Here is a 16,733-nt window from a genome sequence, read left to right as displayed (position 1 = left end):
CCTCCTTCATGTCTGGCCCAGCAGGAGCGCCCCGAGGTCAGGTTCTGGCTGCTGGGCTGAAACAGCCACCATGCCCCTTCTTTTTGGCATAGCGAATAGCAATTCAAAACGAACAGCAGCAACAGGTACATGCTTGATGATCTCCACAGGAACTGTGACAGAGGAGCCACCTCAATTCTAGTGTTGCTGGATGTCTTCACAGCCTACAGCACTGTGAACCATAATATAGTCATATAGGACTCCTTTTATAAAGCCGTTTCTACCATAGGCTGGTGAGATAAAAGCTCCAATGCTCATAGGAATTCTATGAGCATCAGAGCATTTACCTCGTCAGCCCACAGTAGAAACCTCTACTGCAGCTTTGTACAAGCCAGCAATAGTAAGTGACAGCAGATAAAGACCTGAATGGTTCATCCAGTTTGCCCATTAGATACACGCATTATAAATTCATGATTAAATTAAATTGTCTTTTTTACTTAGATATTTCTGGGTCATAGACTGTAAAGTCTATCCGGACCATCCTTAGGTTCCAACCACTAGAGTAGCTGTCGAAGCTGACTCCAGCCTTTTTAACTATTTTCTTCATTTGCTCTGCCTTTTTATTTGCGAAAAGAGCAATCTTTAACTTGTTTTCAGAAACAAGGCACATTTATTTTAGCAGGCCTTTCAAGGTTCACCCTTGTAACTGGTTGTTTAGAGGTTTCTGGGGTTTAAAAAAAAAAAAAAATGTTAATATTTTCTGTATTTGGGTGGGCTGTTGGTGGGGACTTTCCTATCTTGTATATGAAGTTTTTTCCATAAGTGATTTTATTTAAAATTATAAACTGCTTAGATTAGATTGTAAGTTTGCAGTATATCAAATTGAATAAATCTGTAACTGTAAAGTCTACCCAGCATCGTCCTCATGTTTCAAGTTACTGGAGTTCCCATCAATGCCCTCCCTAGCCCATCCTACACCGAATCACCATATAGGGGATACAAACCATGCAAGTCTGCCCAGTATCAGCCTTAGGTCTTCAATTTATACCACTAATTTTCTAATTAGAGATCCTCTGTGTTTATCCCATGCTGTTTTTTAATTCCATCACCATTTTCCTTTCCACCTCCCTTGGGAAGGCATTCCAGGCATCAACCATCCTCTCCATGACAAAGAATTTCCTAACGTTATCCATAAGTCTACCACCTTACAACCTCAATTTATGCCCTCTAGTTTTACCATTCTCCCTTCTCTGGAAAAGATTTGGTTCTATATTAATACCTTTAAGTATTTAAACATCGGGGGGGGGGGGGGTGCTAGAGAGCCCGAACAAGATGGAGGCTTGAGTCACGAGCTCCCGCCACTAACTCCGCTATTTTTAGCATATCACGTATTCTCTTTGCGAAAACTGCCGATTTTTGTGCAACTACGATGCCTCTCCCTAAGCAGGGCAAAATTGAGGCTGCCTTTGCAGGTACTTCGGGTGCCAAACGCCAGAAACAGGATCCCCCGATGCTCACGAAAAGCGAGACGAACAGGCCACGTGTTGATCCTGAACAGACAATCTCAGATCAATTGCAGCAGATCTCCAATATGATGTCAGAAAGTAAGGACGATATCAAGGATATTAAATATGAGATAATGAATCTCACGGAAAAAATATCTGCATTGGATACCAAAATGATTGCATTAGAGCGTAAAACTCACTTAATTGATGAAGTCGCCACGAATCAAAAAATGGATAGCAGAGCCATCCACGCCATGGAAGTTCAGCTAGAGGATCTTGGCAACCGTGGGCGTCGTCAGAACTTGCGCCTTAATGGGCTGAATGAAGGAATCGAAGGCCCCGATGCCTGTAAGTTCTTTGAAGACTGGCTTCCCAAAGTGCTCTCCCTTACTTTTACCCGGCCTTTGGAGGTGGAGAGAGCTCATAGGGTGCCCGCTAAGGCACAAACCGGCTCCCAGAGGACGAGACCGATAGTAATGAAACTGCTTCGCTATCCACACGTGGCGGCGATCCTGGAAAAAATGCGATCGATCCATAAGATTGAATGGCAGGGTCAGACTATTTACATATCGGCGGATTATACTAAAGCTACAGCAGATAAGCGGCAAAGATTTCTTGCTTTGTGTCCGCGTCTGCGGGTGCTGGAAGCCCGTTTTGGTCTCCTTTCACCGGCTCGCTTCAAAATCACTTTTCAAAATAAAACTAAGACTTACACCGATCCGGATGAGGTGGAGCACTTTATTAAGGAGCAAGAAGCATTACACCATATGGAAACGTGATTATACTTCTCTGTTTCCTTCTTTTTGGGGGACCCTTTTGTTTCTGTTCCTGTTACTATGCCTTAGTATAGGCCATAAGTGATATGCTATTTCAGATGCTGGTTATGTGTTTCCAATACTGTTTTGTAGCGGGGTTGGTGGGGGAGGGAGTTGACTCGAGTCCTCCATGTTGTGGTGTCTCTTCCCCTCCACAGGCCCTCGGGGTGCCGTTTGGGCGGAATGATTGCAAGGCTTTTGCCTCACGGGATGGGGGAGTTAGATTGATTGTAGGGAGGGCGGGGGGTGTATGTATGTGTGTGTGTATGGGGTCTGTTTCTATTTTATTTTCCTACAGAGCATAGCAAACATTGTTTGGTTGTATATATTCAATGCAGGGGATTAAGTATACATGAGACGTTCCGTGATTCCTTTTGCCATTAATTTTTTTACAGTTCCCTAATGGCTTTCTGTAATGTTTTATCTCTGAATATTAGAGGTTTAAATCATCCCATCAAAAGAAAAAAGGCACTCCTGTACTGTAAACATCATTCAGCACATGTAGTCTTTCTGCAAGAAACTAAACTAAATTCCATTGAGTCTGCTAAATTAAAACATGATTGGGTCTCTCAATATTTCTTTTCTCCCGCAGTTGCCTCTAAGGGAGGGGTGGCTATATTAATATCCAAACACCTTAATTACTCTATTATACATTCTTCCCATGACTCGCAGGGACGTTGGGTAACAGTCACACTGGAAATTAATACTATCCGATACACCTTTTTTACAGTATATGGCCCGAATGCCCCCAACACTGAATTTTTTAGATCTTTAGCTAAAGAATTAGCTTCTATATCCACTGATTACTTTATAATGGGGGGTGATTGGAATTTAATCTTGGATGCACATCTTGACCGCAGATCACAGTCGTCTTATCGCTCTCCTCCTACTCTTCCGTTATTAATGCACATTATCCAATCCTATGACCTAGTTGATGCCTGGCGTCTCTTTCACCCGAAAGGTCTTGAATATACTTTCTGGTCTGCGCCTCATGCATCTGCCATGAGATTGGACTACTTTCTTCTATCTCAATCTCTCTTGTCGTCTGTACGTTCCACTTCTATTCTCTCTTGCCCTCTTACTGATCACTCCGCTGTTTCAATTTCCTTTTTTCTCTCTGCTCCTTCATCTCCTACGCCTACCTGGCGTTTAAACACTGCTCTTCTAGCGGACAAAGAATTTGTGCATCAGGTAGAAGACTGGACGGTGGAATATTTTACACTTAATGACACAACAGAGCTGGCATTTCAAACCATTTGGGACGCCTATAAAGCCTACCTACGTGGTAGAATCATAGCTTATTCGGCTCACTTGAATAAAGAACGGAAACGCATGCTTATTGAATTAGAAACTCGAATTAAATCTTTAGAGAAAGAATATCATTTGACTCCATCCATCCCACTTTTGACTCAGATCCGTAAATTCAAATTCCAGTATAATTCCATTCTCTCTGAACTAGCTGGTGTCTTACTAATACAAGAAGGGGCTCTTTACTATGAACATCGCAACAAAGCGGGATCCCTGCTGGCCAATTACCTCAAACACAAAAAGAGAGCTGGGCATATTAAAGCTCTCAAGCCAGCTGGATCTATAATCACGGATCCTAATGACATAGTTAACCATTTTAAATCTTTCTATGAGAATTTATATACTTCAGGGGTTAACCCATCTGAAGCTGATTTCGATAATTTCTTCAAAGATATGACCCCTCCAACACTGCCATCTCAATTATTGGAGTATTTTAATAAACCTCTTTCCGAATTAGAGATAGGAGAGGCCACAGATGGCCTGAAATCTGGTAAGGCGCCAGGAGGAGATGGCCTATCTTTGGGGTTTTATAAGGTCTTCCGAAAGATTATACTTCCCAAACTCTTTACACTATATTCTGATTTCTTGCATAAAGCAACTAGTGGAGGCACTTTTGTCGAAGCAGATATTGTGGTATTTCCCAAGCCTGGACGGGACCCAATGCTTCCGAAAAATTATAGACCCATATCACTAATCAATTATGATTGTAAAATCTATGCGAAACTTCTTGCAGACAGACTTTCCAAAGCTCTCCCATTACTCATTCATCCTACTCAATGTGGCTTTGTAAAGGGTCGATTGACAAAGGATAATTCTAGAGTTTTCTGTCATGTACTACAGGCAGCACGAAATGTTTCCACTCCTACATGTGTGATGTCATTAGACGCAGAGAAAGCCTTTGATTATGTGGAGTGGAAATATTTATTCTACACATTGAGGTTGTTCCAACTGGGACTGGTTTTCACAGAAATGGTTCATATTTTATATGCCAATCCCAGGGCCAGATTGAATGTGGAGGGATATATGTCTCCATATTTTTCCCTGTCTAGGGGAACCAGACAGGGCTGCCCATTATCCCCTCTATTATTTAATCTGGTCCTGGAACCTTTGCTGCGCAAACTTGATTCTGACCCTGATATTACGGGTATAAAGGTGGGTCCCACTGAGGTCCGCTTATCGGCTTTCGCCGATGATGTGCTCCTCTATGTATCCAATCCGACAGATTCACTCCCGGCAATTCTTACTCTTCTATCCAGCTTTGGTAGACTCTCAGGATATACCATAAACTGGGATAAAACTGAGGTATTGCCCTTGAATGTTTATTGCACACAGGATATGGTTGCACCGTTCGGCCTTACTTGGTGTTCCACGACCATTAAATATTTAGGGATTCATTTCTGCAACACTTGGCAAGATAAGGTGGCTTATAATGTCAAACTCCTGCTCTCCAAACTTCAATCACTATGCAACCAGTGGTCACCTTTATATTTAACTTGGTGGGGCAGGATGGAGACCATTCGTATGATGTTGACCCCCCAAATTCTTTATGTGCTTCAAATGCTGCCTTTGTCCTTTCCCCCCATTTTGTTTAAAAAAATAGATCAAATCCTGGCTAGATTTTTATGGTCAGGGAAGCCACCTCGTATTGCACTGTCTACCCTCAAGAAACCCTGGTCCCAAGGTGGGGTTAACTTCCCTCATTACAAAAGATATGCAATGGCGGCGCTATTGCGGGGTGCCAGTAAGTGGTTTTTGCCTCCTAACTGTGCTATTTTGCCTTATTAGGGCTTGCTGGAACGTGCATTGGCGCTGCCCTACACTCTAACTGATGCTTATTATTCCAAAACAGTCCCTTGTTTCAACAAATGGGAGGTATTACACACTACCCAACAGGCGATCCTTGAATTGAGCCGAACCTTACAACATCCTCTATTTACCAGTATTCACTCCTCCATTTGGGGTAATCCTAACATCATTGTAGGCTCCAGTATGGTACATTGGACTTCATGGATAAATGGTGGTATTTGGCATATACGGGACATTCTGAGGGACCATAACTTATTATCTTTTGCTCAAATACAGTCAAAGTATAACCTACCCTCCCATCAGGCGTATAGATATCTTCAATTATGTCACAGTTTACATGCGGCCTATGGCCCTGACCTTGAACGTCTACAAAAGGGTACTCTTCTTTCATCCGCCTTGTTGACTTCCTGGAGTACTAAACCTCATTTGATGTCTAGGATATATGATATTATACAGGGTGCAGACTCTGATGTTCTTCTCCCCGTCCAACGACAATGGATCCAGGATCTCCAGTGTTCTGTTTCTGAACAACAGTGGATTCAGGTGTGGTGCCATTGCAACCGACCTCTACACTCAGCGTCCATCAGACAATCATTGTTTTTTGTTCTACATAAATCATTATGGACTCCTGTTAAACAACAACGTGTCTCCCCGATGCTCTCTAATAGATGCTGGCGATGTGAGACCAATCTTGGTACTTTTCAACATATGCTCTTTGACTACCCTCTCGTTTCAGCTTTTTGGACCGAGGTGGGAGAAATAATAAGTCATATCTTCTCCTCTAGAACAACCTTATCATACTGTAAGGTAATATTACGATCTGCCATACTGGACCCTCCCCTCTCATGTTCTCATTCTGTTCTTTACGACATTCTCCTGAGTTTAACCATAAAAACTGTGCTCCTCCATTGGAAACACACATCCCCATTGCCAATGATTCAATGGTGGAATATGGTGCTTATGTGTTATAAATATGAATTACGTTTAGCAGAATGTAGAGGATCACTAAGGGTTTTTCATTGCATCTGGTCTCCCTTGAAGCAATATTGTGACTGTATATCTTGAATGTCTACGTACCTCTGCAATACCCATCATTTTCATTCTTATATGCTTTTATTTTGCTCTCGGAACTTTGTATGCTACTTCTTGAACTATTACTATTTGTGACACCCCACGGATGTTATGCTCTGATGCTAGTCCTGATTGCTCTTTTACTTTCTGGTTTGTTGTTCTGTTGTTTTATGTTTTGCTTTCTCAATAAAAAGATTTGACTTTAAAAAGTATTGAAACATCAGTATTAGAAACATAGAAAATGATGGCAGAAAAGGGCCTCGGCCCGTCAAGACTGCCCACTCTAATGACCCACCCCCCAACTTCACCCCCCAAGAGATCCCACATGCCTACCCCATTTTTTCTTGAAATCTGGCACGCTGCTGGCCTCAATCATCTGCAGTGGAAGTTCATTCCAATGATCAACCACCCTTTCGGTGAAGAAATACTTCCTGATGTCACCATGAAATTTCCCGCCCCTGATTTTCAGCGGATGCCCTCTTGTGGCCGTGGGATCTTTAAGAAAGACGATATCATCTTCCACCTCGATACGGCCCGCGATATATTTAAACTTCTCAATCATTTCTCCTCTCTCTCTACGTTCCTCGAGTGAGTATAGCTGCAATTTACTCAGCCTTTCCTCATATGGGAGATCCTTGAGTCCCAAGACCATCCAGGTGGCCATTCGTTGAACTGACTCAACTCTCAGCACATCTTTTTGGTAATGTGGCCTCCAGAATTGTACTAAATTGACTACAAATTAGAGAGATAAATTTCTTAGTAATCTGTGACACTAATTGTTATATATTCTTATAATCACAGCTATAGTTCAATTAGAAATTTTTCTTTTTCTTTTATGATTAAACAAAATATATTTTTATAAATTATTTTATAAATTATTTGTGAAGTGCTCAGACCAAGAAACCCATATGATAGTGATGTCACTACAATGAGGTTTTCGAGGGGACCATCATCGCCTTCACAAGTCCCCAGCCCTCCCTGTATCTGAAGGCCTGTGTACAGCCTATCTGATGAATGCAACCAAGTACTGGTGCTAATCTATTTTGGGGAGCAATTAACGATGTTGCCTCTCATTGGTGACTTATTAAAATAACAACCACAAAAAATAATAATGAAAATGAATATAAAGTGCTTAGGTAAAATACTAATTATTTTTTCTTATCTGATTAAATTCCCGTCCCTCCGACCCGGATTTCGTCTCTTCGTCAGGGAGGGACACTAAGAAAAAATCAAATAAACAGTGTATGTCAACTCAACTTGACGTATTAAATAATAACTGTACAATCTAAATCTAGATCTAAACACTACTAAAACATTATTAAAATCTTAAAGAACCCTTTATTCAAGTTCTTATAAACTTTTTAAGTTCAATTATTACCTAGTGAAGGCTCGCTTGTTGCAAGAACAGTCAAAGTGGAATACTCCAGAATTGTACACAATATTCCAGATGAGGTCTCACCATGGATCTGTACAACAGCATTATGACTTCAGGCTTCCGGCTGCCGAAACTTCTGCGGATACAACCCATCATTTGTCTAGCCTTGGATGAAGCCTTCTCCACTTGATTGGCAGTTTTCATATCTTCACTAATGATCACTCCTAAATCTCGTTCTGCTGTAGTCCTAGCTAAGATCTCGCCATTTTGGGTGTAAGTTCTGCACAGATTTCTGTTGCCAAGGTGCATGATCTTACATTTTTTAGCAATGAAGCTTAGCTGCCATGTCGAGGACCAATGTTCCAGTAAGAGTAGGTCCCGCGTCATACTGTTGGGCAAAGTGCTTTTACCTACTATGTTGCATAGTTTGGCGTCATCGGCGAATAATGTTATTTTATCTTGAAGCCCCTGAGTCAGGTCTCCTATGAATATGTTAAAGAGAATTGGGCCCAAGACCGAGCCCTGCGGCACTCCACTGGTCACCTTTGACGTTTCGGAGAGGGTACCATTAATCACCACCCTCTGAAGTCTACCGCTTAGCCAGTCATTGACCTATGCAGTTAATGTTTCTCCTAATCCCATCGAATTCATCTTGCTCAATTATCTGCGGTGTGGGACACTATCAAAAGCTTTACTAAAGTCCAAGTACACGATGTCCAGGGACTCCCCCATATCCAACTTTCTTGTTACCCAGTCAAAGAAGCTGATTAGATTGGATTGGCAGGACCTTCCTTTTGTAAATCCATGTTGATGGGGATCCCGTAGATTCTTCTTGTTCAGGATCGTATCTAATTTATGCTTAATTAGTGTTTCCATGAGTTTACTCACTATTGATGTGAGACTCACCAGTCTGTAATTCGCAGCCTCTGTCCTGCAACCCTTTTTGTGGAGTGGAATAATGTTAGCTGTCTTCCAATCCAACGGGACTCTTCCTGTACTCAGGGAAAGATTGAAGAGCACGGATAACGGTTCCGCCAGGACATCATACAACTCTGTAAGCACCCTGGGGTGTAGATTGTCCGGTCCCATAGCTTTGTTCACTTTGAGTTTTGATAGCTCACAGTAGACGTTGCTGGGTGTAAACTCGAAATTCCGAAATGGGTCTTCCGAGCTTTGCCTTGCCTGCAACTGTGGACCGGACCCCGGCGCCTCGCAGGTAAAGACTGAGCAGAAGTATTCATTTAGTAGTTCGGCTTTATCGGAATCTGATTCTACATAATTCCCATCTGGTTTCCTAAGGCGTACTATACAATCTGTGTTTCTTTTTCTGTCACTAATGTACCTGAAGAAGAATTTATCCCCTTTCTTAATGTTCTTTGCTAGATTCTCTTCTATTCAAAGTTTGGCCTCTCTGACTGCTGTTTTGACAGCTTTAGACCTGGCCAGATAGTCTTCTTTTGCCTCCCTTTTTCCTGATCGTTTGCAGGAAATAAATGCTTTTTTCTTTTCTTTAACGAGGTCTGAGATATCCGCAGTGAACCACTGGGGTTTATTGTTTCTCCGTTGTTAGCTTACTGTTTTTATAAAGCGGTTTGTTGCTATTATGTCTCCCCTGTCCCTCCTCTCTTCCAGTGTATACGTATTCAGGTCTTCCAGTCTTTTCTTGTACATCATTTGGTGCAACCCCCTTACTATTTTCTTCGCCTTCCTCTGGACCACTTCAAGTCTTATATCCTTCACCAGATATGGCCTCCAAAGCTTGTACGGCTGACTAAAGCAGGCATCAGTGACACAGTATTTGCATGGTTCAAATCCTATTTGTCATACAGATAGCAATGAGTTCTATTTATCAGCTGCATATCATCTTCTTGGGCACTGAGTTGTGGGATATCAAGGATCCACATTGTCACCTATTTTATCTACCTTTGGTTGTGCTGCTTTGATTGATAGACACAAAATTCTATATCTATGCCAATGAGGTGCAATTACTCATACTCATTGAATCGTATCTACTTCATAGCTTGAGTAGATTGACTAACTGTCTAACAGCAACTCAGGAGTAGGCAAGAAAAAAAGAGCAAACTGTGCTTGAATCCAAGTTAAACTGAAATTCTGTGAGTTCCTAACACAAGTGGACAGGTATCTGACTTCAGCGTAACATTTGGGATATAAACTCCCTCCTAAAATCTCAGGTTAGGAATATTAGAATACTGCTAGACTTATTCATTCCTTTGATTTCATAAATTCAAACAACCTTTAAAAATTGATTCTATGAGGCAAGGTAGATTTAGGAAAAATCACTCCATAGAACTTGCTATGATAGGTCTCACTACTTCCATTCTTAACAATCTAGACCAAAGAAAAACTGTACTTCTTATATCTCTCAATCTCTCAGCCACCTTCGACACTGTTGACCATACTCTTCTTCTTAAAAGACTTACTTCCATTGATCTTAACCGACACAGCTTACACTTGGTTTGCCTCTTTCTTCTCAAATAGAACCTCTAGAGTCAAGGTCAGACAATCTTCATCATATAATCTCAAACAAAATTTTGGCATACCACAAGGATCTATACTTTCCCCTCTTCTCTTCAACATCTTTACCTCTCCTCTCCTCACTATCGCACAATCACTTGGATTCACAGTAAACTCCTATGCTGATGACTTCCAGCTACTATTCCCTATTAATCTAACTAATCAACTAGAAATTTATGACATCAATCTCAAACTAGAAACAATTAACCAATGGCTTTTCAATAACATGTTATTCTTAAATCCATTAAAATCTACAGGGATGATCTTCTCCAGCACCATCCATGGCAGACACAATACACAGAAAACTTGAAACAATAGCAACATGGATGAAAGACCACAAACTAAAACTAAATCTAGACAAAACAAACTTCATCCTACTCGAAAATAACAAAACCCCAACTGTAACAAACCTTGTCTTAAACTCTACAACATACCACTTCCAACCCACTTTAAAACTCCTGGGAGTGCTAATAGACAGAGGCAGTACAATGCAGCCACAAATCAATAAAACAATAAAAAAAATCATTCGCAGTCATGAGAAACCTGAGTCAAGTCAGAAAATTCTTCAACAGAAAACAATTCCAACTCTTGGTACAATCCCTAATCCTAGGTCTAATAGACTACTGCAACATACTATATCTCCCATGCACAGCAACCATGATAAAACAACTACAAGCAATACAAAACACAGCCCTAACACTGATCTACTCACTGAAGAAATTCGACCACATCATAGAGGCATACCACAATTCACATTGGCTCCCAATACAAGTGAGAATACACTTCAAATTTTACTGCCTACTATTTAAAGCAATAAACGGAGACAGCCCAGCCTATTGGAACAGTCGACTAGTTCAATCCACCTCAACCATTCACACAGCCTCCAAACAAAAACGTCAAAAGAAAAAAAACTGTATGACAACCTCCTAGCCACTCAAGTTGCCAGCGCTTGATTGTCGGCGCGTGATTGTCCCATCACCCTAAAAACTCCCTAACAGACAGTGCTGTGTGAGCTGGTGTATTATTGTGATTTAAAAGCCATGAGTTGGTGAAAAGTTCAGGTCATTTTCATCTAACTTTTTCATGTAGCCTTTTCAGCACTTCTAAATAGTACAAATTCATAATGAGCAATCCCTCTGATATAAAAAAAGGTTAGCAACATCATTTTGACTCTTGATTTGGACTGGCGGAACTTTTTTGGTCGTGGAGAATTGGCTGACTTCCATTGTTTCAGGGTCGTATTGGTACACCAATGTTTCATCACCAGTGATAACACGACCCAAAACATCATCTTGCCTCTATAAAGAGTTGTTGGCAATCAACTCTCCTTTGCTTTTGTGCATCGGTGAGCTCCTTCAGGATCATTTTTGCACACACCTTTTTCAAGTCAAGATTTTCAGTTAAGATTTTCTTAATTGTTTCTCTGTCAATGCTTTCTTAGTTTGTATGCTTCTCACAGTCAGCTGCCGATTGTGACGCACAATTCGACAAATTTATGCAATGTTTTCATTAGTCCTGCTCATCACTGGCTGCCCTAACCTCATCAGTGAGGCTTTCTCTCCCCTCAGAAAAACATTTAATCCATTTGTACACTTCTGTTTCTTCATGGCATTATCCCATACATAAACCTGGCCAGGGTTAAACAAAATTGATGTCAACTTTTTCTAGAGCTAAGGCAGAGGTTCAGCTACTAGAGCTTTGCACTTACCACATCTTAACTTTTGTAGTTAAGGTACAGTAAATACAAAAACTTTGGGCTAGATTCACTAACCTTCTGATCCGTGTCCAATCCATGGGCGATTGGAGGCAGGCCGATCGATTCACCAACCATCTTCATGCAAATGGGGGCGATCGAAGGCACGCCCCCATCCGATGACACAGATCGCTGGGTAGCGATCCCGACGCATGTGCAGACCATCTACTTTGCCTGTAGATGGTCTGCGCATGTGTTTGCTGTCTGGTTTTGGGTTTTTTAAAACTTTTTTTTACTGGCCCTGACTCTCCTGCTCTCTGCCACCCTTCCCTGCAGTGCGAGCCTGTGGTTTTAACCCGCGGGTTTAAAGTGGGTTAAAACCATGGGTTCACACTGCAGGAAAGGGCGGCAGAGAGCAGGAGAGTTGGGGGAGGCAGAGAGAGAGTCGTAGAGGCAGAGAGCAGGTTTATTGCAGGGCTGGCAGGACAGTCGGAAAGGACGTGAGCGACTGGTCCCCAGCAGTCGCTTCTTGTTAATCGGCCAGCCCAGTCAGTATTCAAGATTTTTGTTTAGTGAATCGCTGCCTGCTAATTTTGCATGCTATTTCCCCTCATTTGCATGCACGGATCGGAATCGGATCAGCACAGAGATTAGTGAATCGGGTCGGAGGAAAATCGGGTACACGATCGGTTTGCTTAGTGAATCTAGCCCTTTTTGTGGTTTAGTTAAAGGGCTCCCTTTTGTTCATCATATGGTCTTGTAGTTTTCAGTGCATGTGGTAAAATCTAAACCAGAGTAAAAGGCATTATTCATTACCAATGCATCCATGGTTTCATACACATTTTCTTTTCATTACAAGATCAGCTAATCTGGGCAAAATAATTTTCTTGGGATATGGATCAGTTAATTCAAGCAAAAGGCATTTTTTTTTATAACTAATTCTTCTGGATGTGTTTTTTGTGTTTACCCAGGAGTCACCTCAAGACAGTGCAATCACCCGAGATATCAATCGAACGTTCCCAGCTCATGATTACTTTAAGGATACTGGAGGAGATGGTCAGGATTCCCTCTACAAAATATGCAAGGTATTTTAACAGTTTGAGTGAAAGCTTTTTCAAAATGCATAAATTTTACATCCATACATACAAAACATATAATTCACAATTGCTTGTTAAAAGATATAGAAACTTAACTGAGCTTGTAACATGCTATCTTTGTTCAAAGTGTAGTATAGTTTGGAAGTACAATTGGCACTTCCTGTTTGCCTTAAGAGGATAAGTGACTCTACTGTGCCTTACATGAGTATTACAGAGAAATTCCTTACAGATGAACCTTCATCTTTTGTGCTATATAACGATTTCCTTATTCTAAACTAAGGACCCTTAAAAGAATGCAAAATATTGTTTAATCAACACTTTATATCTAATATAGAACTGTTTTATGAAATCATGGTTTTTCAATTGCAACATACAGACTGGCTTAAGGGTATCTTGATTCCGTAGTCAAACTTTCAACCCATCACCACCTCAGGGGTGGATCAAGTCCTTTCCCCTTCCTCTTGTAGTCCAGTACAGTATATCTCTTTTCCCTCCTTATCCCTTCCGTAGTCCAGCATCTGTCTTTCCCCTCCTCCACCTCCCTGTCCTCCCCATGTGGCCAACATACAGCTTCTCCCCCTCTTTCCTTCCTCCTGCAAGGCCTATATGGCTGCTGCTCCTACACCCCCCCCCCCCTTTTCTGGTCTGAAGAAACAAGCAGATTCAGGCCTATGCTTGAGCACTGCTGGGGTTCACTCCCCGTTCACACAGAAAGGAGGAGAGCAGTGGTGGTCACATCAGGTGCTGCTCTACCACTTGCTACTCACCCTGCCCCCTAATTATTGCCACCGTAGGTGGATGGGTTTGCTCAGGTAACACACAAGTGCTGTGAGAGGACTAAGGCCTCTAGATTCACTAAACCTTCTGATTCTGTACCGATGATCGCAAAAGCAGTTTTACTGGTTTTGCGATCATTCCCCGACCCCAACCCCACCTGATTCACTAAACTGCTGCCCGATCAATCTCCAATCTGACCCACCCATGCAGATTAGTGAAACCCCATGCAAAATAGCCAAGCGATTGATTCACTAACAATTGCTTGGCTATTTTGCATCGGGTTTTTTATCGGTAACTGTGTTACCAGTAGGTCGACCTGATGGGCTGCCGTGCGAGCGAACTGCTGGATAGGATGGACCTCTGGTCTGACCCAGCAGAGGCACTGCTTATGTCCTTTTTTTTTTTTTTTAATGGCACTGATATTAGCCCATTAAAAAAAAAAAAAAAAGGAAAAAAAAGCTCCATCCCGACAGTGCGCCCCCCCCCCACCCCCCGGCTGATGCTTGCCACTGTCGCAGCTTCAAAATATGGCAGGAGGGATGCCAACTCCCTCCTACCACTAAATGCCCCCTCCCTGTTCCCGTTCCCCTCCCCATACATGTAATGGAGCAGGAGGGGTGCTCACTCTCTTCTGCGCCTATGCCTCCAGCGACATGGCTGGGCTTTAGGCCCTGCCTGGTGCATCATGTGATGCAGGGGGAGGGGCCTAAAGCCCTGATTGGCTCAGGTGCCTCGGGCTCCTCCTTTGGGAGAGGCCTGAGGCACCTCAGCCAATCAGGGACTTCCCTAGGTTACTCACTAAGGAAGTCCCTGATTGGCTGAAGCGCCTCAGGACCCTCCCATTTTTTTTTCAGTATTTATATGCCACTTATAACCTAAGTGGTTTACATTCAGGTACTAAAGCATTTTGTACCTATCTGTCCTGGTGGGTTCACACTGTATCGGAGCACTGGGGCAGTGTGGGGCCTATGTCCCAGACGTGTTGCTGGAGGCATAGAAGCAGGAGAGAGTGAGCACCCTTCCTGCTCCCTTATAGATACAGGGGAGTGGGGGGGGGAGATTTTTGGCTGCTGATCATGAAAATCACATTTAAAATTATGTATCACATACCGTTTTAACAAAAAAGTACATTTTTACAATTTCTTGTTATACTTTCAGGCTAATGCAATGAATCTTAGCCTAATTCTTAATATAGGCCTGTTGCTCATATTATACTGTACCTCACTGGATATAGTGAGGGCATGTCCAAGCATACATTCAGGTCAGGTTGCATGGAAATGATATAGTCTGGGCATGCTTGTACATGGGCTTGATGGATTCTGCCATAAAAGGCTATATAAAGCACATGAAAACATGGAACTGCTGTTAAAGCATATCCAGTACAGAAAGTACAACTGGAACATCTGCAGTGATCTTAAAGTAGTAGTTCTTCTACTTGGAATGCAGCTTGGATATACCAAGAACTGATGTTTTATTTGTGAATGGGACAGCCATGCTAAGGTGTTGCATTACATTCAAAAGAACTGTCCGCTCCATAAGAATTTACTTCCAGGACAGAAAAATGTGGTACATGAACCACTTGTCGACCCGACAAAGATATTTTTGCCTCCTCTTCACATAAAACTTGGACTGATGAAACATTTTGTAAAAGTGATGACCAAGGAAGGCAAAGGTTTTCTTTATCTAAGACAGATGTTTCCAAGAATAATCAATGGCAAGATTTTGGAAGACATTTTTGTCGGTCTGCAGATCAGACACGTCATCAATGATGAAAGATTTGAAGATCTGTTAGTTGGACCAGAGAAAATCACCTGGCAAGCATTCAAGGAAGTTGTTGAGAATTTTCTTGGCATACTGAACATCAAACTATATTCAACTGGTTGACAAACAGAGCATACAAAACTATGAAGTGCAACATGTCACTGATGATGCACTTTCTACATTCCCACTTGGACTTCTTTCCTGCAAATCTTGGTGCAGTCAGTGATGAGCATGGCAAAAAGTTTCACCAGGGCATTGCCACTATGGAAAAAAATATCAGGGCAACTGGAAACACCAGTTTCTTTTAAGGAAGCAAAACTTTTGGAAAAAATTGTTGTCCAGTTATGTTTACTGCTATAATTGCCTATTGCTTGGGTTTTGTTTATTCTTGCTATATGATGCCTTGTGTGAATTTCTTCAAAAAGGAATAAATAAATCCTAATCAATAAATATTGTGGAGAGGTGCAGTAAATATTTAGCAGAAAACACAGGTTAATTAGATCAGTGTTTTTCAACCTTTTTACACCTATGGACCGGCAGAAATAAAATAATTATTCTGTGGACCGGCATCAGTCCGTGGACCAGCGGTTGAAGAACACTGGGCTAAGTCTTGGGCCAGACCCCGCCCATCTCTACCCAATCTCTACCCCAGATCCCGCCCATATAATAGTACTAATTGCACCTTGCACGTTCCGTGCCTCATCTGGAAGCCTTCCCTCTGATGTCACAACGTCAGAGAGAAGGCTTCCGGTTCAGTTGCTGGATGCCCATAGGAGCCGCTGCCCGTGGCTTTGTGCACTGAATCAGTTAGGAAGAGGGAGCTGGCTCGAAGATAACACCGCATCGATCGCACCATGGACCGGCGGTTGAAGAACACTGTTTTGGGCCTGATGCACGTGCTGGCCATGTGGACCGGCAGGAAATTTCTGTGGACCGGCACTGGTCCATGGACCAGTGGTTGAAGAACACTGAATTAGATTTCTCTTATTTAGCGTAAATAGCCATGTTAGT

The 16,733-nt window shown here is 42.1% G+C and overlaps 1 protein-coding gene across 1 annotated transcript in view; it reads left to right on the top strand.

Annotated features, from left to right (window-relative positions):
- The window catches only part of RABGAP1 (RAB GTPase activating protein 1), a 539,836-nt gene that overhangs the window by 402,143 nt on the left and 120,960 nt on the right, over positions 1 to 16,733 (top strand). Inside the window, exon 14 of the mRNA XM_033960742.1 lies at positions 13,059 to 13,172. Coding sequence (XP_033816633.1) covers positions 13,059 to 13,172 — 114 coding nt within the window. The remainder of the gene's footprint in view (positions 1 to 13,058; positions 13,173 to 16,733) is intronic.

This window comes from Geotrypetes seraphini, chromosome 10 (genome assembly GCF_902459505.1).
Source record: "Geotrypetes seraphini chromosome 10, aGeoSer1.1, whole genome shotgun sequence".
NCBI lineage: Eukaryota > Metazoa > Chordata > Amphibia > Gymnophiona > Dermophiidae > Geotrypetes > Geotrypetes seraphini.
Note: the sequence above shows the minus strand (reverse complement) of the source record. Positions and strands in the feature narration are given on the sequence as shown.